Genomic DNA, 20253 nt, shown 5'->3' on the forward strand with positions numbered 1-20253 from the left:
CTGTCCATCAGAAAACCGTGGAGACGCATTATTCAGACTCTTCAGCGTCTTCATCCTCGTCTTCTTCGTCCTCGTCACCTTCCTCTTCCTCCTCGTCCTCTTCCTCATCATCTTCCTCTCCCTCTTCATCTGCTTCATCATCGGCTTCCTCCCAATTTCTACCACCTCTCTGGCTCCTCGCCATTCTACTCATTCCAGCGGGGTCTTGCTCAGCAATCCTGTCGCTGAACAACCTAGCAGTTGCCGTGCCAACATGGTCATCGGTCTGTCGGTGTCTATCCTCAACTTCTTCGACGTAATCGCGATCAAGGGGTTCATAATTCTCCGTGAAGAGGTCATCGGCATGTTTGCTAAGCCACTGCATGAATATCACTAGTTCTCTACGAAGGCGATTTGTAGCTTGCGGGCTGAGATTGGTTTGAGCAAGTAGCTCCGGTAGAAGAGCTGAAAATTCATGTTAGAAATGCTGTCTGGGAAATTTGCGAATGACAGAGCAATCGAAATAAAGAGCAAAGGAAATAAGTAACTTACAAAGCATCCTTGTCAAATGCTCCACTCCGTACACGTCGGCTGGCCCTTTCCCCTCGTACCCTGGCGCACTTGATTCCCATTTTTTCCGCTCTGTGGCATACTGTCGTCTCTCTAGCGCATATAGTAAAATTCTCCCAAGTGTCTTGTCAAAATACTTCTTTAGTCCATCCACTACTTCTTGAAGCACATCCTGCTCAGCTTGACTGTTTCTCGTGCTACTATTCTTTTCTTCTTCCAGATACCGATCAAGTACCATGTTAACCGGTGACTTCGCTGGGAGTGGCACAACACTCTTATCTTTTGTGACAAATTCCCAGTCATCCACCAGGTACTCTTTGAGTCTTTCTGGCATAAGCATCCGTATAGTCGGCCTTGAGTCAAAATCTTCTTCCTGTAACCCCTAACGCATAAGCAAAAATTTCAATATGGAGAATGTTGTGAAGCAAGTTGAATAGATAACAACATACCGCTTCAATCTCCGTCTCTCTACCCCGTTTCCTCGATGGTCGCTCATCATTGGATCGGCTAGATGCTAAATCAGCTGCTTTTTTCTTTCCCGACTTCGTACGGCTCCGCATAGCGGCCTCAGCTTGACGTCGGAGAGTTGAAGCAAGCTCTTTATTCTCCTCGGTATATTTACGAAGGCGGTCTTGGGAAACCCAATCATCCCATCTATGGTAAAAATGAAGTTAGCTATGCGCCCAAAAACAGGCTGAATATGCGACGATAGCTTCATATCAAAGCCTTATTCTAAGTTGCAACCATGCAAACCATATATCCTCAACGCGTGTGTTGAAAGGTCTGCGCTGAATGCTCCTTGAGTAGGGGAGATCTAAAATCGAAGAAAATTTGCAGCGAGACGGGGAGAATGTTACAAGGCCAACGTACGTGTGCTTCCAGCCTTTATAATGGACCCGATACTCATATAGGCTGTTTTTATCCTCTGGGCTCTCTAGCCTAGAGTCAAGGATCTTTGCATCGTAAAGGATATCATGATGGAAGCACAACACAACTTCGTCCTTCTGATACATCTGTTTTTGTGGAGGCATGGTGAGAATTGGAATAACCTTTCTTCTATGATCTTAATATTTGGGTGCTCAAGGCCAAGTCGATATAATCAAGAGCGCCAGTAGACGGTTGGGGTAACAGTGTGGGTATTGGCAGCAGCGTAGAACCCGGAGAGCTCCGATAAAAATCGAGCTAAGGTTCCCCCAGAAAGGTTCGAATAGCAACAGTCCACTCTGTATGAGTTGGGCAATTTTGAATATTTTCGGATAAAAGCTCTCAAGTAATGTCGCAGCCACCGAAGCAGGCTGGCCCAAAGTGGCGATGATGAAAGCTTTGCAGTAAGGATAAAGCCCCTACAATGCGACTAATATTGAATAAAATTAAAATCAAAGATAACAAAAAGGATAAGACGCCCTACAGATTAATATCGGCTTCTCAGCGGTCGTCGCGCAGGCTGGGTTCGACGCGACAAAATTGGCGTTGCGCAGTAGTATTGCTTGATGTAATTAATACGGCGAATATCACATGATCTGCTGCGACAAACTCTTATTTTTAGCATGTAACTTGGTACTGTATTGTAACACATCGCCAACGTCAATTCACTTCCTCTCCAAGCTGTACGGACTAGATACACACCGGGACACAATATTAATTTCGGCTTAAATGAGCTGCTGGGGAAGCCATATGTATCTGCTACGCTACATGCTCCACCAGTAAACTGTCAGGCCTATTGAGCTCGTGGATTTTCTTTGCTATGGCTCCATCTGAGGAATCGATTCTCTCTAACTTTCTCATTTCGCCATCACCACTCCCTAGGATCATATCTCTTGAGAAATTTACGGAGCTCTTCCCAAAGAAACTAAGGTCTCATCCCCAGATCAGGACTCTCTATCGCGAGCTACAGCATGTCCGGGCTCAGGATATTGCCTTGGTCAAAGAAAATATTGAGAGAGAGGTCAAGAACGGAGAAAAACAAAAGGAAGAGCTCCGACAATCTTATGCTCAAAGAGGCGTATCCAATCTAGATGCACGCGATAAAATGGAAATAGACATGGACATTCAATTATTCGGCCAGCCTTCCACCACTGCTCCGGAAGACGCTCATACCCTTGACACCATTTTACCGGAAATGCAACGTGCCATATCTGCCGTGGAAAAGGAAATCGAAGCCACCGAGAAAGAGTGCTCTTCTATTCTAGCAGGCCTTACTACGACAGTTGAAGAGCTCAGCGACCTGCGCTACGGGAAGCTCAACAACCTTCCTGGTGCGGATATTACCATCGCGGAAGACGTAGTAAAAGGATTGAATAACCTTAAGGACATCTGCAATTCGTCTATGAAGTGATCGATGAACGTACGTAACCTGGTTTCTGAGTTATATAACACATTAGAACCTCCACTGATTACTAGCCATAGAATAAAGCTCCAGGTATTCTTGTGGGCGGGGATCCTTCAACGTCCACCTGGATCTGTTCCCCGTGTTTCGATCACATCAACTCCGTATAGATGGAGGCATTCCCAAAGGCAACCCGCGCCCCAGAAGATGGTCTCTGGCCATCCCTGGAACAATAAGTTAAGTGATTAACTCTACCACGTCCTCATGCCCCGCCTACTCATCAGCCCTGTTCGACCTGTCTTGAACTTTAAAATCGCTCAAACGCCCTCGATTTGGCTTCGCTTTCCAAAATAAGGAGAAGAAACTGCTATGAGTCAAGCAGCAATATGAGTGAAGCACCGACGAATTCCATAGCAAGCAGTTCATCCAGGCCCGGTTCTTTGTCTTCCTCGTTGTCCACTGTTGTTCGCCGTCCCACTTCATCGAAAAGATATTGTGGTAACGGCTTTCGCTGCTTCCAATTTACGGTAACGTTGCCAGGGTCTCTTGGCAACGGAAGAAATCGTCTATACCCTGATTTGCTACGGTCGTCCCCTTCGTGTTTGTATTCTTCGTATGAAGGCCATGGTGCCAAGCGACGGCCCGGGAAGGACTCCAAGGATTGTCTCCATATAGTTTCGCGAGCTAGAACCAAAGCCCGGCGGTCCTCGATCTCTTTTACCCCCAAAACTGGATGTATCGTTGTCTCCTGGCGATCATCTCTTCCACTTATTCTTGCAATTTTCCTCACGACTTTTCGAAGTTGGTCCTCCTTTATCGCGAGTCGGTGCTCCAGCCAGTCGGCAAATGTTTTGGGAATGAACGGAGAGCGAGGGGATATGCGCATGATGGAGTCGCGGATCTTTGTCCATGTCTCCAGCTCCTTGGTCTGAGGTGATATCCATGTCTTGGAAGCGGAATACGACATACTCGTCTGAGGCAGGCCTAATGGAAAAGAAAAATTGCTAAAGCTGTGTGTTCTCTTCAGCGCTCCCAGGAAATGATAAAAAAGTCTGCTCGATACCTCAGTTGCCATCCTTATGCCTACCGCTCATGAGCTTTGAGCGCATTAAAAAATTGCTGCAGGGGAGAACTTACCTCAATTTGTGTTCGACCTATGTTGCTTCAGTATACTTGCTGGACAATTTTGAAATTTTCATTGATGCTGTGTGGTTGCCGAGCCTTTAGAGAATGATCATCTACCAAACAGCAGTATGTTCCCTGGGGTGTTTGGAGCAACTTTTTGCTTGAAGGGTTGGCATAGCACTGCGTAATGAACTAGACCTAAACACAAGGAAAGGAAAGGAATGATGGAGAGAAATGAAGGTCATTGCTGCCCAGCTAGATTATTTCCCTGAATACAGTGATTATCTCTGTGTTATGAAGTAATGGAAGATCCCAAGAAAACAGTGACAATAAACCACAGAATCTATTATGACCTCCTCTTTGACCTGATACCCAAGGAGGGATGGGGCCTAGGTTAGTAGGGATGGTTTCTAAGAAGACTAAAGAGGTTCCCGCTCTCTTACAGCGCTGAGGTTCGGGTTGCTAAGATGTTGGGATATTTCCTGTTTGTTGCTCTTTGGCACAATGGCAAAGGCTAAAAGGATCACATAGGGGCTATAATAAGGGAATTTAGTCTGTAGGCCGTAAGGAAATCTTAGGGGAGCTGATACTGCTCTGTTCTGGCGGCCGCCTCCAGCTAGCGAAGTTGTAAAGTTACAGTTTCCGGGCTTGGCCCCTCCGCTCCTCTTCAAATTTCCGCCCCGCTCACCTTTTCTTCCTTCCACTCTCCCTCTCCTCACAACCGCGACAAACGAACTGGTTGTCGCTCTGGTAAAAATGCCTACTATTCCTATTCATTTAAAGTGCCAGACCCGGCTCAATGAGGACATTGCAAACCCGCTTCCTACCTTGCTAAATACACCCTCTGGGCTGGCAATCCTCGAACTCCAAGGAACAATTAACTTGCCTTCCAATGAGCCGCACTACAACGATGAACAAACAGACTTGCAGTCAGAATTCCATGCTCAAACCCCAATTGGCCGCCTCGTGTTTCCAGATTATGATGCTTCAAACCCTCCAAGCAGTGGTTCGTGGATGAAACGCGTCCATCTTTACGTCGGCCGGCATCAGCGTCTCACAGGGGAGGTCAAAAAGCTCCCTAAGCCATTGGCCATCATACGACGGCGCCAAAGCAAGGATTCAAGTGGAGCAGGACATATTATGAGGTCGGCCGCCAGAGACACTGCTGCGCACCCCGACGGAAACCCCAGCGTGGAGGAGCTGGAAATTGCGGAGATTATTAGGTACAGGCTACTCTTCTCGGCGAGACCCGAACCGGTTAGTTAGTGATGTGTTGCGTGGCGACGACGGCGGCATTCCTGGAAACGGCTTTCACCATCAATATCGCCACTCCTATTCGCACTTTTTTCGCGGGCCAGCAGTTCGATCAGCCAAAGTTTGCGCCAACCATGCCGGGATAAACGATGGGGCGGACGGTCGTGTTATGAATTTCGGGCCCCGGCCCTGGTCTCTGAAAGGCCCACGGGATAAGATGCCAAAGAGTTGATGGCGCAGACCCGCGACTTGGCTTGCAGATTTGAGCAAGACGTGGAATCTGGACTGGAATACGGAGTACCATTCCCTGTTGCAAGGGTCTTGGCCGCCCTTCACCTGCAACACCTGGGGGAAGCCACCTTCCGATGGTCTTTGTGAATGGTAGACGACAAGTACCTCGGAGCTGCGAGGCCAGCGTCCTCGCACTTCACCTCACTATGGTAGTTCTTTCTTCGGCCGCCCCAGCCTGATAATCCGCGATTTCCATTAGTCTCCGGATGTGAGCTCAGCATGACAAGCAGGCCCATCCGTTCTTCGTCGTTACGCCTCTGCTGTTGGTACAGTTGCATGTGGCGGTCAAATATCAATAGTCACTGGACCAGGGCCCCCAGGCTTTCTTTGCCCGTATCTTGCTGCGTGAAGCGCGTATTTCTGTACACTAATATTCCCCATCGGGCTGAGATCCGCTCGCCCCGTATCAATCGGTCCTGCTGCAGCAGCGGGTGATCCGCCATTGAGGTAACTTCCCGGGTTTTCGCGCGAAGCTCAGCCAGGGGATTACAAAGAGGGTTTCTCCATCTAGTTAGTGACGATCAGAGGAGGCAAAACTAGCTAGTCATTGTCTGGTTATTTCGAATCTCACAATTCAATTTAAACTGATTGACACCTAGATCAAAACACTCCCACGCCTTCCTCAGTACAGATAACTCTTTTGAGGGAAATTTTTCTGCTTGTGCATAAGTAAAAGCTACTTCACTTGTTCTCTTTTGTCACCTCACCCTTTTCTTCTTCTGCTGGTTAAGCTCATCTTGGCATTGTCTAGTCAAGACGGGGCGCGGTGTATTTTAAAAGCTTCATTCAGTTTTCTCTTTGACTATACCAAAGTGCTTCTCCCACAGAATGCCTGGACTGGAAGGGTTGAAGCCCGAAATCGCATTGAGATTCGGACCTGGTTATGTTGGCTTCGACCACGTTACGTGGTACGTTGGAAATGCAAAACAAACCGCCTCCTACTACATTTCTCGTATGAATTTTACCCAGATCGCCTACAAGGGACCCGAAAATGGCTCTCCTTATATTGCTTCATACGTTGTTGAAAATGGGGATGCACGATTCGTTTTTATTGCCCCTATCTGTGGGCCTACGGATGAGAGCGTTCCGGAATCTGAGAAGATTCTGTTGAGAGAGATACATGAACATCTCACTAAACACGGCGATGGTGTCAAGGATATTGCTTTTAGGGTCACCACAGATGTCAAGGAAATCTGGGACAAGGCTGTGAAGCACGGTGCCCGTCCGGTGGCTGATCCTACCATTGTCCAATCTGAGTCTCCATTCAGTGGTGAGATCCAGATGGCCACTATCGGTGCATATGGAGATACGACCCATACATTCATCAATCGAGAAACATACAACGGTCCATTCCTCCCTGGATATACGATTGTAAACGAAAGGGACCTGATCAATAACCATCTACCTGCAGTCAACTTCATTGATATCGACCATTGCGTTGGTAATCAACCATGGAATGGAGTGGATAAAGCTGTCAAATTGTAAGTCGTCCTGGATCTCTTATATGCTCACACACTTCGGAGCGTTTTAAATTTTACAGCATAAGATAACATGTGAACAGTTATGAGGAGTGCCTTGATTTCCACCGGTATTGGTCAGTAGATGATAATTTAATGTGCTCTGACTATTCCGCAATGCGCTCGATTGTTATCGCATCCCCAGATGAAGTGATCAAGATGCCACTCAATGAACCTGCTGTGGGGAAAAAGAGGTCTCAGATTGAAGAGTGCGACTCTACCCCCTATTATAGTTGCTACTTTCCGCCACATCCATGTTTCATACTAACCTATTGAAGATTTGTCGATTACTACAACGGAGCAGGTGTTCAGCATATTGCCTTCCGAACCGACGATATCATCACTGCAGTCACGAACCTTCGCGAACGAGGAATGCAATTCCTCTCAGTACCTACCACCTACTACACTGAAATCAGAGAGAAATTGGATCAATCCAACCTGGTACTCAACGAAAGTGTCGAGCTTCTTCAAAAGCTAAACATTCTTATCGATTTCGATGAGGGGGGTTACCTTTTGCAGATCTTTGCGAAACATGTCCTCGATCGCCCGACTGTATTTATTGAAATCATCCAGCGCAATAATTTTGACGGCTTTGGTGCTGGTAACTTCAAGGCCTTGTTTCAGGCTTTTGAGCGCGAACAAGCACTGAGAGGAAATCTATGATTGACGTATGGTCTTGAGCTGACTTTTTTCCCTTGGTCTCATTTCGGGTTTCATATAGGTTATTGGCGGAATGAATTGGAAGACATGGTGTTTGGGAAAAGGATACTGTGATGAAGGAACGATCAGCTATATCTCCGCTCAACACCACTTAAAACATCACCATGATCGTAAGCACACCGGGAATGGAACAGACTTTTATGAAAGATAAACAAAATAATCCAGTTAACTGAAGTTTTACACTGTTTAACATATGCCAGGAATTAGACTACTTAAACAACCCAGGGCACATCCTATCTCAATCTAAGACGGAGGCTGCCAGAGAGAAAGGGTGAAATAGCTATTGCCGTTCATTGCTATCGTAAGACAAGCACACAAAAGAATTGTAACGACATGGGAGTTTAGTACCAGCAGTAATGTATAGTAGTAGCAGCAGGGAAAGTATTGTTGAAACATGCAACGCTAAACCGTGTACATGATAAAAAAAAGCTGGTTTAAAAAGACAATGGTATGGAAACATATGTTGGACTCAATGTAGGTATGCATACTCTGTACATGTCCTTTGGGGTAGTCTTTGCCCAGTCGGCAGTTTCTAATGGGACAGCATGTTCCTCAAGAACAGGCATCACCTGTGTTCAACCCTCCGAAACACAGCGCAGCCAAGAAGCATAACATGTACACAAAACGTGATCGAGCGGCAGGAGTCGGGGATTTGTCTAACCATCCAAGGCCTTTCGCAAATCACTCCACTTCTGCTTGAGCGTTTCATGGTTTTCCGAGATCTGCATTGATTGACTATCAGCATCAAAAATTGCTATTGGAAAAAAAGAAAAAAAAAAAAAAAAAGGGGGGGGGGGGGGGGGGGGGGAGAGGAGAGATTGGTTTCTCAGGATAAAAGCAGGATATATATGACGGTATTTACCTCTGCCCATTTCATCTTTGCCTCCACCAGATCCTTTTCCATCTCCGCCATCTGCTCCTCCATTGCCCTATTTTCGTTCTGGACTTCGATATTCCGTTTCATAATGCGGTCCATTTCTGTTCTTAACTTCTCTTCTAGCTCAGCTGGCTGACGATCGACTACCACTTTGAGCTCGGCAACTTCGACTTTGAGACCCTCGTTCGAATCCTTTAGCTCTTCATTTTCAACCTTAATGCGTACCAGCTCCGATGCAATCTGGACATGTTCTTTATCCGACTTCTCTGCATGCTCTTCAAGTGATCGGATCCGCGCTGCCTGCGTGGCTATGGTGTGTTTGTACCCTTCTATCTCAGCAGCTAATTCCTTTTCTGTGCGAGTCTTCTCTTCCCATTCGGAATTATATGTCTGGATCATCTCAGGTGTAAGATTAATCGCGCATGCATCCTCAACCATGATATCCGCTCGATAGATTTCCTTGTCGCTTGCCCCAGAACTTCCAAAGAAACCAGACTCAAGAATGGAGCTGGGAGACGGCTGTTTGTCGATGTATACGTCAAATAGCTTTTCCTTTAGGAAGCTTGTTAGCGAAGTCATATCGCTCATCCCGAGTAACGCATCGACATTACGGCGCATGATCGCAACAGCGAAACGAAGGATTGCACTCTCAAGACCTTGCTCGAATATCAAGTCATAAATACGGAGTACAAGCTGCAATGGGAAGCGATACGCGAATAGTGTAAGGAACCACTGTGTCGCATAAAGCTGGGGGCTAACGCCACGACGACGGAGGTGGCAAGTCAATGCGGGCTCCAAGTCTTCCAGCAGGCGTTCGAACTGGTAAAGATGGCGGTGAAGACCGGGCATATCGTGAATGAACATATTTCGTAGCCCGTATTTGTTCATAAGCTTCACTAAAAGTGTAAAAGCCTCCCCATCGTCCATCTGGATTTCCAAGTCAGTAGGTATTGAATCGTCAACTCTCTTGTCGGCACTTACATTAAACAATAAAGGCATCACTATGAAATTCATTCCCTGGGCGTAGCCAACCCCACCGTCGTACAAAGCGTAAGCTTTACAAACATTAAATAGCGCTTCTTGGTTTCGTTGTGACATGAAATACTTCGAATAGCTGGTCCGAGAGCCCAGGTCCCGCCTGATAGCCTTCTCCAGCTTAACAAGAGCAGCAGCATCTTCCTTTGCCTTTTGCTTTCGTGTCTCCTCCAACTCAGCTTGTGCTTTGATCATGGCCTCTGTTTCTTTCTCGGATATCGATGGCGCTGGAAGCTGTGTAGAATTATCCGAATGAAGTGAGGAGCGTGATGATGGCGACGAGCCTTTCTCCTTTGGCCCTCCATTTGTTTGGCCGTTCAGAGAAGTGGGAGATGGCGTGCCCCAATGTTTTTCGCGTTCTTTATCGGTACCCCGTGTGCAAAGTTCTCTATACACATCCTCAAGATTGGGGTTCCTACTATCGGCAAGAACCTGCCAAATAACACCTCGAATAGTCTGGGGAATCCCTCGTCTAATAGCCAAATTCAACTCTTCCGCACTGGTTCCACTGAACGCTTCCAGGCCCTGGTTTACGACCTGCTGCCATAGTTCCCAGTTTACAGGTGCTGCGGCATCCGTAGCAGAGGCTGAGATCCCGGCAACCGTTCCAGGAGCAAGGTTTGGATTTATCGTTGACGGTAGAGGAGACGGCAAAGGAGAAGGTTGGGGCGAGGTAGTATCCAGGTCGGGCACACTTGGAGGTGTACTTAGCATACCAGAACCCTTTTCTTCTTGGCCATCTGCGAGTGCGACCTGATCATCTCCGCTGCCCTCTTCACGCATTCTGAGAAGCTTAAATTGGTCCTTCAGGCTGTTCCGCAACTGCTTCCGTGAATCTGTACTCCCTGCATCTCCATCGCTACCATCGAAGCGCGCCAGCATGTCAGGGTTGCTCAAAGTCGTGGAGACCGATGCACCGGTATTTCTCCGGTTACTTGTTGCTGTTTTGTTTTCTTTCTGGGCATTTTGCCCTCTGGAGAGCCAGGCAAACGGGCTGGTGAGTTTTCTACTAGGAGCGGAGGGTGGCGGTTGCGACGGTGGAGGAGCATTTCTATTTACAGGCGGAGGACCCCAGGGGACTGAAGGGAGTGTAGCGGAGAGACCTTGAAGCCGTGAGCCGTGCTTAGAATCTCTTGTGGGTAGGGGAGGAGGAGCATCGGCAACGGGGCTGGAGTGAGAAGTGGGTGGACTCGTAGCCTCGTCGTCCTTGGAGCTCGTAAGGACGATATCGTCTAACGAAGAGGTAGACAACCGGTGTGTGGTGAGGAGAGGAGATTTGGGCTGTTTTGGTTTCTTTGACGTGCCATCTTCCGGGGGCGAGGCTGGCGAATCCTGGAGCGATTCTTCGTCTGGATCTGGAGAATCTGCGGCAGAGAATGTGCTGGCTTTTGGAGTAGGCAATGATCCGTTTGAAGGCCGTCGATCTGTTAGAGACCGGGTAGTGCTGATAGGAGTCGAGATGTCGGCAGCATCCTGTGCGTCATGAGCGTCCTCGAAGGCGTCCTGGTGACAAGCAGAGTTAGCAAACGAGTTAGTTATAGCGCTATCAGAGTTCCGGATTGCTCACAGCTTCATAATCTGTAGTCTCCGCGCTGGATACCATCGCGAGCAGTGAGAATGTAATGCGTCGAGGCGCCTCCGATTCCGTCTGCGGCAAGCCAGGTACGTCAGATTGCAGTGAAGCAGATGAACTCGTCCATGCGGCGGGTCACCCAAAAGGCGGAGTGAAGACAAGAAGGAGAATTGGTGATGGCCAAGGGTCTAGAGGACAGGGATCGGGGCGGTTCGATAACTCGGTGAAGGATGGGGCAGAGAGAAGACAATTATCCAACTGTTACGTGGGATTTTAAGCTCCGGGAAGGACGTTGTTTGGGGGAGTGGCCATAAATAACACAAACGGGGTCCCAAGCGTCTAGAGATCTCTAGTTGGGTCTACGGGATGCATTGCAAGTCCCTGCGTTTTTCATTCTTGAATGTGAGGCCTGCATAAATACACATTGTTTCTTCAACGTCTGAAAGGCCGGACAAAAATTTTATCAACGGGAAACGGTTGATCGTCTGCGTGCGTCCCCTGCTCGACTAGCTCCTGAGACACGCCGAGCAGGCCTCGCCCGACGGCCCGCCACCACAGTATCAGAATCAACCCGGCGCTTTGCGACTCTTCCCACTGAGCCATCTATGATTTGCTTGTTCACAAGTCCCATCAAGAGAGCGCCAGTGTAGGAAAGGCATACGTAGTACAGAATAGTATGTATGTACAGTACATATCTAGTTCATGGGATACGCCCCCACGGTTAAACATGGAGGCCCTCAAGTCATCAGCGATCTCTCTAAATCCTCCCAGCGACCTCTCCTCAGCGGATCAAGGCGTTTCAAGTTCGAGAGCCAATCAGAGATGTCCCGCTTCACCCGAGCCGAGACCGCACCCTGAATGTTCAAGACAATCAACGTGCATTCTAGAAGCGCTTGGTAGATCCATTTACAGTCTTCCTCCTCGTCAAGTAACTCAGTAATCGCGTCGATTTCCCCTTTGAGATACTCGAGACGCGTCTCGTCGCTCAGGTTGGGAGCCATACCTTTGGGGGCCGTGGCCCGGTCCAAAGTGCACATCAGATTCTGGTGGTAAAACCACAAAGATTGGTCATACGGGTCGATTAGAGCACGGTGTATCAGTTTGAGCTCTTCCTGGGTGTTAGCATGCTACGCTTCTTCAGCGAACTCGACGAGGCTTTTTACCGTTATCCAGCATCTTTCTCCTTTCAGCATCATCAGCCGAGCGTTCGTCCAACATCTTTAATATCAACTTTGACCGGTTATGCCAGGCAGAAAAGTTGGACAAGTTTGCCCCAATCATTTTTGTGGTGTAGTTTAACTCGTCTTCGGTCAAACGATTCTCTTTTACCTCTACACTTGGATCTCCTGCCTCTGAGCCCAGGGACTCCAGGACGTCCACGATCTCGCGGCGATAACCCCAGCCATGGAAATTTCTCGCGTCCAGACTCAGCATCTTCCCCACCAGCGCGAGCTCTTCCTGCCAAAACCTCAGTGCTTGAGGCAGTGGTAGCCGCCCCACGGTTTGCTTCAGGGCCCACAGGCGATGGTTCCAGATCCAATAGCACTTGGGGAACTGCCTCAGAAGAGGCACCAGGAACGTCAATTCTTCCTGGATCAGTTGGCCGATACTCTCTGCATGATGGGCAGGGCCGGTAGCACTGATGTTGTCAAGCTGAGACTGTAGAATCAGACGGCGATAATTCCATATTGAATAGTATTCCGCATTTTCGGTCAGTAGCTCAGAAGTCTTCTTCAGCGCATCTTCAGTATAGTCATGCTCGGTCTTCTATTGTGTTTTACCCCTAGTTATTAACAGGCAAGATTCCAAGGCAGGGGATGTGTTTCATGGACGCCACCTTTGTCCTGACAAGATGGTCCAAGTCTCTATATTTTTGGATTTTCTGGCGTTCTCTCTTCCTGGCTTCCTCCGTCCTGTCATGAGGAGGAGCAGCATTTCGAGGGACTCCGTGCTGACCGAAATTAGCATGGGCATCGTCTAATGCCGGGTTTCCTTAAATACACACACTGGTCATACTGGCAGTTGCAGGTGCTGTTCAACGACGAGGCATATGTCTACTTTCCACTACGCCGCTGAAGCCCAGTTGATCAACTGGTTGGGTAACCACCGCGTTGCTTCAGTTCAGCTTCTCGCTGGCCGCCTGGTTACATAAGCAGCCTAATAAGGCGGCAAGAATAAGCTTACTAATCAGGGAATGTTTTATAATAACCAGAAGCAGAAGCAACGACCAGCTCTTTCTGCAACTTCGATATCGGGAAGGCACACACACCCACTCCGTAGTTACCACAAGGGGAAATGCGCGATGGAGGGCAGCACGTGCCTTCGCTCTTCTCCGCCTGCCCATCGCCGTCTCCACCTTCACCTTCACCTTTCATTCTATCTCTTTTTTTTCTCGCCATGAAGACTGCAAATATGGACTTCAGGATACAGCTCCCTTAGGGATGATGATAACTGTTGTCCTAGTCCGGAGGCACTAGGTGTCCTCCTTTACATTGCTTGCTTTTGTTGTGTCTGTCTATTTGTTGATCTGTCGCGGCTGGCCCCATTCTGTCCGAGGCAGTCTGCATACCTTGAACATGAGTTCCAGGAGATGTCGTTCAACAGGAGACTTAAGATCTTCTAATGTCGATGGCTTCTTGGCTCCTCTCTTTCCTTTCTATCACGATATCTCAGGCTTCCCCGACTGGCATCAAACTCCGGAAAAGGCCCCTTCGAGTGCTTCACATTCGCCTTCTCCTCGCTCTGCTCTAGACTCCAACGACGGGCGACTCCCCTGCCCATCACCGAAAACTAACAAGGATCCAGGTGTTTTATGCGATGAACAGGATGCTTGCAAACCCTCGTCGAAGAAGATCGGGGTCTTCATCCCTAGTCCAGACCAAGCTTCCCCCAGAAAGGATCCCTCATACTTTGATAGGAGATGCAAGGATGGAAGCCCTGTCCTAGAGAGTCGTAGCCTCGTGAACTCCCCAGACCGTTTTGTTCCATCAAGAGAACTGCACTTCCCGCCAGAAACGCAGTTTCGCGTGAGCAAGAATCATGACTTACTCACACCCCACGAAAAGGCCCACCGGCGGCGAGATCCAAACGCAGACCCGTTTTTCATCCCAACAGCTTCCAGGATTGTGAACAATCCGAGGCGATTTAATCCAATAGATATCGGGCTTATTCCCCATTATCGACCACGCCATGTTCATGAGATGGGATTTACTGACTTGCCCGCGGCTATCGACAATGGTTCGGCAGAGCAGCCACGACAGGTTAGTGTAGGTGCTGTATGGCATGTTGGCGGCACTTCGCCGGCACTAAGTGACCCCGCAACTGAAGCCCCTGACGATATCGGCTACCACCGTGGGTCAGGGACAGTGGCACCTAGGTACTCCGCGAAGTTCGATCGAAAGGAAACCGATGCGGAGCAGCATCGTATTCACGAAGCCCGCATTGCATTAGCTCTAGACCTTGACCCTGCTTCCAGAATCCTTGGGTTCACTATTCCAGGAACCCCACCAGATACCCCATCCAGCCTCTCATCCCCAGGTCGTGTTCGACCTCCACTTACTTGGAAGGACAGTGTATGGACGAAAGATTTTGGCTGTACCCCAAGTAAGAACATTCGTCCTATTTTTTTTGAATGTATAGCGCGCAAAAATGAATTTTTCTGTATTGCTTAGATATCGTCGCGTTCTCTACAAGCAGTCAACTAACCCACATATAGCGTCGCCCAAAAATATGGCGAAAGGGAATGAGCGACTCGTTTCTACCGTTCCGTTCCGAGTGTTGGATGCTCCGTTTTTGCGTGATGATTTTTACTCCACGACCCTGGCTTACTGTCACAAAATTAAAGTTCTTGCCGTTGGCCTTTCGTCACGGGTTTATCTTTGGTCTGAGCAGGGCGGTGTCAGAAATCCACCGTTGCAACAAGTCTCTAGGGACAATGTTGTGACCTCTCTTTCCTTTTCCTCGGAAAAGGGGGGGTGGAGTATTCTTGCCGTAGGGCGGCGTCACGGGGAGCTTTCTCTATGGAGTACCTTCGATGCAGAGGTCCGATTCGAGGCACATTTTCCAGCTGGCGTGGCCTGCGTTTCTTTTAAAGATACTCCAAGCATCGGCCCATCTGAATGGTCTTCACGAATATCAGCAAGCATTGAACATTTAGCTGTGGGAGACGATGCAGGTAACGTTTGGTATTATACTTTGGAGTGGACTACACCTAGGTTAAGGAAGCGGCGTAATTGGAACGGAAGTATGACACTTATTGCTAGGATAGCCTCACATACACAGCAAATATGCGGACTCTCTTGGTCCCCGGATGGGAAGTACTTCGCAACCGGGGGCAATGATAACGTTTGCCTTTTATTTGAGACGGCAAGCATTCTTGCTGGCAATACACAATCTGAGCAGTCATGTTCAAACACGTCCATGGCGATCCGTACGCGTCCTCCGAAGCAACGACACATGCATCAAGTTTTGCCTCTGCATCACCAGAATTATAGTACTGTGTCCTTGTTGTCTGACCCTACCTCTCGGGATGCAGAGAGCGTCGGCTCTGAGGACCCCTTATCTGAGTTATCCCAGGCCGAGACAGTCATACATCCACGCCGGGAAAAGCATATATTGAGGCATTATGCTGCGGTCAAGGCCATCTCTTTCGCGCCTTGGGAGCCAACACTGCTTGCTACCGGCGGCGGAGCTGACGATCAATGCATACGCTTTTGGCACGCCCCTACAGGCGCATTGCTTGCTTCACTCAATGTGTACGCACAGGTTACTAGCTTAATCTGGAGTAGGACACGACGCGAAATAGCAGCAACTTTCGGATACGCCAAACCTCCTCATCCTTACCGGATTGCCGTCTTTGCCTGGCCAAGCTGCGAGCAGGTTCTCGCTATACCATGGGCAGACATTGATGACATGGAAGGATATGATGACAACACCCCTGGACGTGCGCTTTGGGCGATTAGCTATCCTGGGGGACCCAATCAAATGCCGGTTTATGCATCCGGCAGGTCGCAAGTTACTAGTGAAGCTTCTGACGACGGAACACCTGGTCGTTTACCTTCGCATATAAGGAGACAATCACCGCACAGGGGCGGAAGGGATCCATCATCCAGTTCACAGATAGCTAATGTAAGGTATACCGAGGGCCGCATTTGGTCCACTAGAACTGAACGAGAAGGCTGTATCGTCATCGCATGTAGCGATGAAAGTATCAGGTTCCAAGAAGTTTGGGGAGGTGAGCCTAGGGGCCTTGGAGGAAGTAGTGGCGTATTGGGAGGAAGCCAGATACTCGAGAGTTTGCATGGACTTGATACGTCTGTGGACTCGAAGGAGATCATTCGATGATTTTGGTCAAAATTTGATCAGTTGAGCGGAAGCTGTTCTCTCTGTTCTATCAACCTGGAATAGTGCATCGGCTTGCAAAAAGGGATTAGATATATTTATCAACACATGCGCCGCATAGTATTTCTATACAATCTATTTTAGTTAGCCGGTTACCCGGTCGGCTTGCTGTAACTTGTGCAGTAATGGACACTCGAACAACACCACTTCAACCCATAATGCCTTATAGAGTGCCCTGCTATTAACCGCCCAGAGATTTGGAAGTTGAAGTGTAAATTCATCCGGTGTATCTCCGCCATGTGTATATTGCAAAAGCCATAGAGAAGTTGGTAGATACAGTAGAGTACATCCAAGTATTCAAAACACAAGATGCTATTTAACTCTTTGAGACTTCACTCACGACTAGAGAGTTGATAGTCAATAAAAGATGCTGAATGCCAAAGATGTTATTTTTTGCCCAATTGAAAAAGGAAAATTGCGTACTGAAACACAGACAAAATTGGAATAACTTCCCAGAGGTGGAAAGGGGACAGTTCGGCATAGGGGGAAAAAAAAGAATACAGAAACCAATCAACAATCTGTCTATCATCTTTCCTCTTTATCCTCTGGTTTTACCCTTTTTTTATTTTAGATTTTTTTGTAGAAGCCGGGGGGTCGACCAATATCTCTGACTCCTCATCAGAATCGGCAATGAAATCAGCCATGCTACCCAGATCTTCGTCCTCCTCCTCATCCTCGTCTTCATCATCTTCCTCTTCGCTGGCGCCTTCTCCATCCTCAGACTCCACAGCCTCATCGTCAAAGAGCTCATCGTCCTCCTCGTCTCCTTCATCCTCCCCGGATTCCGATACCGCACCATTAACCACCATGGGCATATCTTCGCCATCTTCCTCATCGCCGGTAATATCCCCCATATCAACATCGCGGGTTTGTCGCGCACCCGCATCCTCGATGGCAAGACGTTCATCATCTTCAGTCTCCACCTCATCCTCCTGTCCTTCAACGTAAATCACGTCGTCCTCATCACTCTCAAAGCGTCCCTCCCGATTCTGGTTCAGACTGCGTCTCAATCCTAACTGGGCGTCAAGCATGTCTAGTTTCCCCTTGAGAAGAAGCAAGGACGAAAGGCTCGACGATCGCTGGTCCATGACTTTGAACAGAGAGGTCATTTGTTTGAGGATCTCTGGCTTTCCTGCTATCGAACCACCATGTGCGACGCATGTCCATTGTACCCAGACAAGTAGGTGTCCATAGCGTCCCGGCCTCGAAGCAAGACGTTCAGCAAGTTTCTGGAGGAGCGTTGCGGCGAGGGAGGAATCGAGGCGTTGGATGGTGGCGCGGACGATGTTCACATCTGTCGTGTGAAAGCAGGATTCGAGGAGGTTGTGATCGTTTGTTTTAAGAGATTGAGAGAGAACAGTAGCGACGGAGAGGCCTGAGGGCAATTGTTGGAGAGACTTGGGTTGTCTGGTACTGACTAGCGCTCCTACTTCGGCCTCGTCGAGTTCTGCGGCCACGTCGATATGTTTGGCGGAATTGGCGCGTAGGAGCTCGCCAAACGATGGTCCTCCCTCTTCCTCTTCCTCTTCCTCTTCCTCTTCCTCTTCCTCTTCCTCTTCTTCAGCGTCAACGTCAGCCATATCAACGTCATTGTCCTCTGCTTTTGCTAGGCTATGCGAAGATGGGATCTCGTTTGCCTTTTCTTGCTCTACGTCTGAAGCTTCTTCTTCGTCATTGCTTAATCCTGAAGCATCTTCTTCCACACCATCCCGCATAATTCCCTCTGCGACGCCACCTTGTTCGACGACAGTATGTGATTCATCTACATGGCTTTTACCCATGTTCTTCACGCCATTCATCATAGCTGAGCCAACCATCGACGCGGACTTGCCACGCGCGATTTCACTTTCACCCTGGAGTATCAACTCTTTCGTCTCCTCGTCCCGCCAACGTATCCTATCAAATACAACATTTGCACCTGCTTCGGCCCATGCGACAACAAGGTCAGATCCGTCGAAGGAAACAGCGACGACGGGAACAACCGTTCTCGAAGCGTCCGGTCTAACGATCTTGACGGTAGCATCTGATCGCCGTGTCATAGCCTTTAAACGAGACTTCAGACTGGCGGTTGCGTTGACGGATTGTGCGTCCTCTTGATGGAAGGGGTTTGAAAACAATTCAATCGCCCCATCCCGGGTCACGGCCGCAAGCAACTGCCTCTGAAAAATGGCGGATCGTGAACCCTCATCATGTTTCTTGCTTCGGGAATCTGAGCTTGCCGGATAAAATGCTACGGATTCAACCTCCTTCTTGGTCACCAGAGAGCCGAGCAACTTTCTCTTTTGAATGTCGAATAGGTTCATGTAGCGGTCAGAGTCGATAGCGAGGAATTGTTCGGATAGGGACTCCAAATTAGTCGATGATGATATTAGTGTGTGCACGGTATTTCGCATAGCGCTAAATGATGGTCCAGAATCTTGGCCCTCCTTCTCGAGATCTATTAGGTATGGTGTTTGTGAAGCACAGAGGACGGGAGGATTGGTAGGAACCGGTGGTGCCAAAGTTCCGACGGACGACGAAGGTAAGGAAATCACTCTTGTATAATATTAGAAAGAAAAAAAGAAAATACGAAGGACGACGAGGCAGGAACTCGTAATGGAGGCGCATTTCATACCTTATAGCATTTCCAGTCTGTAGATTCCACTGTACAAGCTTCGCATCGCCTCCGATGCTCCAACCTTCCAGACCAGGCTTCTGGACGGTGAACCGGAAGTCTCGGATTCCCCTTTCATGTCCACCGGTAAGCGTAGCCACGATTTTACCCTCTGCAGGAGAATACATTCGAATCTCGGACGTATTCGTGCCAAATGCGACGACGGCATCGCCGGGCTCAGAGGCATCGATGACAGCATTGACCCCCGAGCTCCGTTTGCGCTTCTTCTTCAGATGCTGATCTCTGTCCGCATCGCCATGGTAGCCCCAGTCCAAAGAGGTGATAACCTCCTTCGGATTCACAGCATGTTCACAGCGTAACCGGCCGGAATTAACGTCGTGAACCCGCAGATGCTGAGCGTCCAAACCCTGGATGACAGAGGCGAAAAGGGCCAATTGGTACTCTGAGGGAGAAAACGAGGAGCGAATAACAGATGATTTGTTCACAGTGATCTGGGTCCCCGAAGATGCTGCCGCGGCCGCGGAGATCTTCGATACTGGCCCGCGGGAGCGTTTTTTGGTCGGCATGTTTGGAGATTTTAAGAGGGAGCCGGGTTAGAGGAGAAAGGGGGGGAAATGCACGTGTGTTTGGGTCTTCAGGTGCAAGGCCGCAATGATTCAAAAGGGTGCTGCTACAGCCGCCATAACACGGGCAGAAAGCTCCTCTTCTTCTTCCTTTGCCTGCTTGGTTGATTCGGTGTGTGAAAAAAATGTTGATACCCATTATACACTTGTCCGATTTCGGACTAGCGTGCAGGACTGGGAGGTGCGGAGTTTCTTTCCGTGAACGGAAATTAGTGGACCGATCGGAGATACCATTTTCAGCCTCCGACGCCAAGGAGCTCCAGAAGTACTTTGTGCTCGCTCAGTCAATATTACCGGCACATGCAGTCGACATATCAATCACTCGATCACGCAATCATACAGGTTGGCT

General features: G+C 48.8%; 9 protein-coding genes across 9 annotated transcripts; 4 read left to right on the forward strand and 5 right to left on the reverse strand.

Annotated features, from left to right (window-relative positions):
• Positions 1 to 28: 28 nt before the first annotated feature.
• EAF3 (Esa1p-associated factor) lies at positions 29 to 1580 on the reverse strand (the record flags this gene model as incomplete). The annotated part of the gene is made up of 4 exons (XM_066123623.1): positions 29 to 444; positions 532 to 922; positions 999 to 1203; positions 1420 to 1580. The coding sequence occupies 4 exons, from the start codon at positions 1578 to 1580 to the stop codon at positions 29 to 31; spliced, it is 1173 nt and encodes a 390-aa protein (XP_065979698.1).
• Positions 1581 to 2293: 713 nt separating this feature from the next.
• On the forward strand, positions 2294 to 2884 carry D8B26_001731 (uncharacterized protein; the record flags this gene model as incomplete). Its single annotated transcript, XM_003065702.2, has 1 exon — positions 2294 to 2884. The coding sequence occupies one exon, from the start codon at positions 2294 to 2296 to the stop codon at positions 2882 to 2884; it is 591 nt and encodes a 196-aa protein (XP_003065748.1).
• A 358-nt stretch (positions 2885 to 3242) lies between these two features.
• Positions 3243 to 3842, reverse strand: D8B26_001732 (uncharacterized protein; the record flags this gene model as incomplete). Its single annotated transcript, XM_003065703.2, has 1 exon — positions 3243 to 3842. One exon carries the CDS (start codon positions 3840 to 3842, stop codon positions 3243 to 3245), a length of 600 nt encoding a protein of 199 aa, XP_003065749.2.
• A 914-nt stretch (positions 3843 to 4756) lies between these two features.
• On the forward strand, positions 4757 to 5534 carry D8B26_001733 (uncharacterized protein; the record flags this gene model as incomplete). Its single annotated transcript, XM_003065704.2, has 1 exon — positions 4757 to 5534. The coding sequence occupies one exon, from the start codon at positions 4757 to 4759 to the stop codon at positions 5264 to 5266; it is 510 nt and encodes a 169-aa protein (XP_003065750.1). The 3' UTR covers positions 5267 to 5534.
• A 291-nt stretch (positions 5535 to 5825) lies between these two features.
• Positions 5826 to 7916, forward strand: D8B26_001734 (uncharacterized protein). The gene is made up of 3 exons (XM_003065705.2): positions 5826 to 7026; positions 7107 to 7271; positions 7341 to 7916. Exons 1-3 carry the CDS (start codon positions 6374 to 6376, stop codon positions 7723 to 7725), a joined length of 1203 nt encoding a protein of 400 aa, XP_003065751.1. The 5' UTR covers positions 5826 to 6373; the 3' UTR covers positions 7726 to 7916.
• Positions 7917 to 8231: 315 nt separating this feature from the next.
• GYP5 (GTPase-activating protein) lies at positions 8232 to 11478 on the reverse strand. The gene is made up of 4 exons (XM_003065706.2): positions 11262 to 11478; positions 9641 to 11197; positions 8645 to 9586; positions 8232 to 8504 (listed from the first exon to the last, which is right to left on the reverse strand). The coding sequence occupies exons 1-4, from the start codon at positions 11295 to 11297 to the stop codon at positions 8439 to 8441; spliced, it is 2601 nt and encodes an 866-aa protein (XP_003065752.1). The 5' UTR covers positions 11298 to 11478; the 3' UTR covers positions 8232 to 8438.
• A 449-nt stretch (positions 11479 to 11927) lies between these two features.
• Positions 11928 to 13350, reverse strand: BET4 (Rab geranylgeranyltransferase). Its single transcript, XM_066123624.1, has 4 exons — positions 13273 to 13350; positions 13105 to 13218; positions 12431 to 13034; positions 11928 to 12375 (listed from the first exon to the last, which is right to left on the reverse strand). The coding sequence occupies exons 1-4, from the start codon at positions 13279 to 13281 to the stop codon at positions 12005 to 12007; spliced, it is 1098 nt and encodes a 365-aa protein (XP_065979699.1). The 5' UTR covers positions 13282 to 13350; the 3' UTR covers positions 11928 to 12004.
• A 493-nt stretch (positions 13351 to 13843) lies between these two features.
• On the forward strand, positions 13844 to 16610 carry D8B26_001737 (uncharacterized protein; the record flags this gene model as incomplete). The annotated part of the gene is made up of 2 exons (XM_003065708.2): positions 13844 to 14870; positions 14983 to 16610. 2 exons carry the CDS (start codon positions 13844 to 13846, stop codon positions 16608 to 16610), a joined length of 2655 nt encoding a protein of 884 aa, XP_003065754.2.
• Positions 16611 to 17057: 447 nt separating this feature from the next.
• On the reverse strand, positions 17058 to 19996 carry UTP5 (Small subunit (SSU) processome component). Its single transcript, XM_003065709.2, has 2 exons — positions 19282 to 19996; positions 17058 to 19202 (listed from the first exon to the last, which is right to left on the reverse strand). The coding sequence occupies exons 1-2, from the start codon at positions 19845 to 19847 to the stop codon at positions 17219 to 17221; spliced, it is 2550 nt and encodes an 849-aa protein (XP_003065755.2). The 5' UTR covers positions 19848 to 19996; the 3' UTR covers positions 17058 to 17218.
• Positions 19997 to 20253: the final 257 nt, after the last annotated feature.

This window comes from Coccidioides posadasii, chromosome 1 (genome assembly GCF_018416015.2).
Source record: "Coccidioides posadasii str. Silveira chromosome 1, complete sequence".
Taxonomy (NCBI): Eukaryota; Fungi; Ascomycota; class Eurotiomycetes; order Onygenales; family Onygenaceae; genus Coccidioides; species Coccidioides posadasii.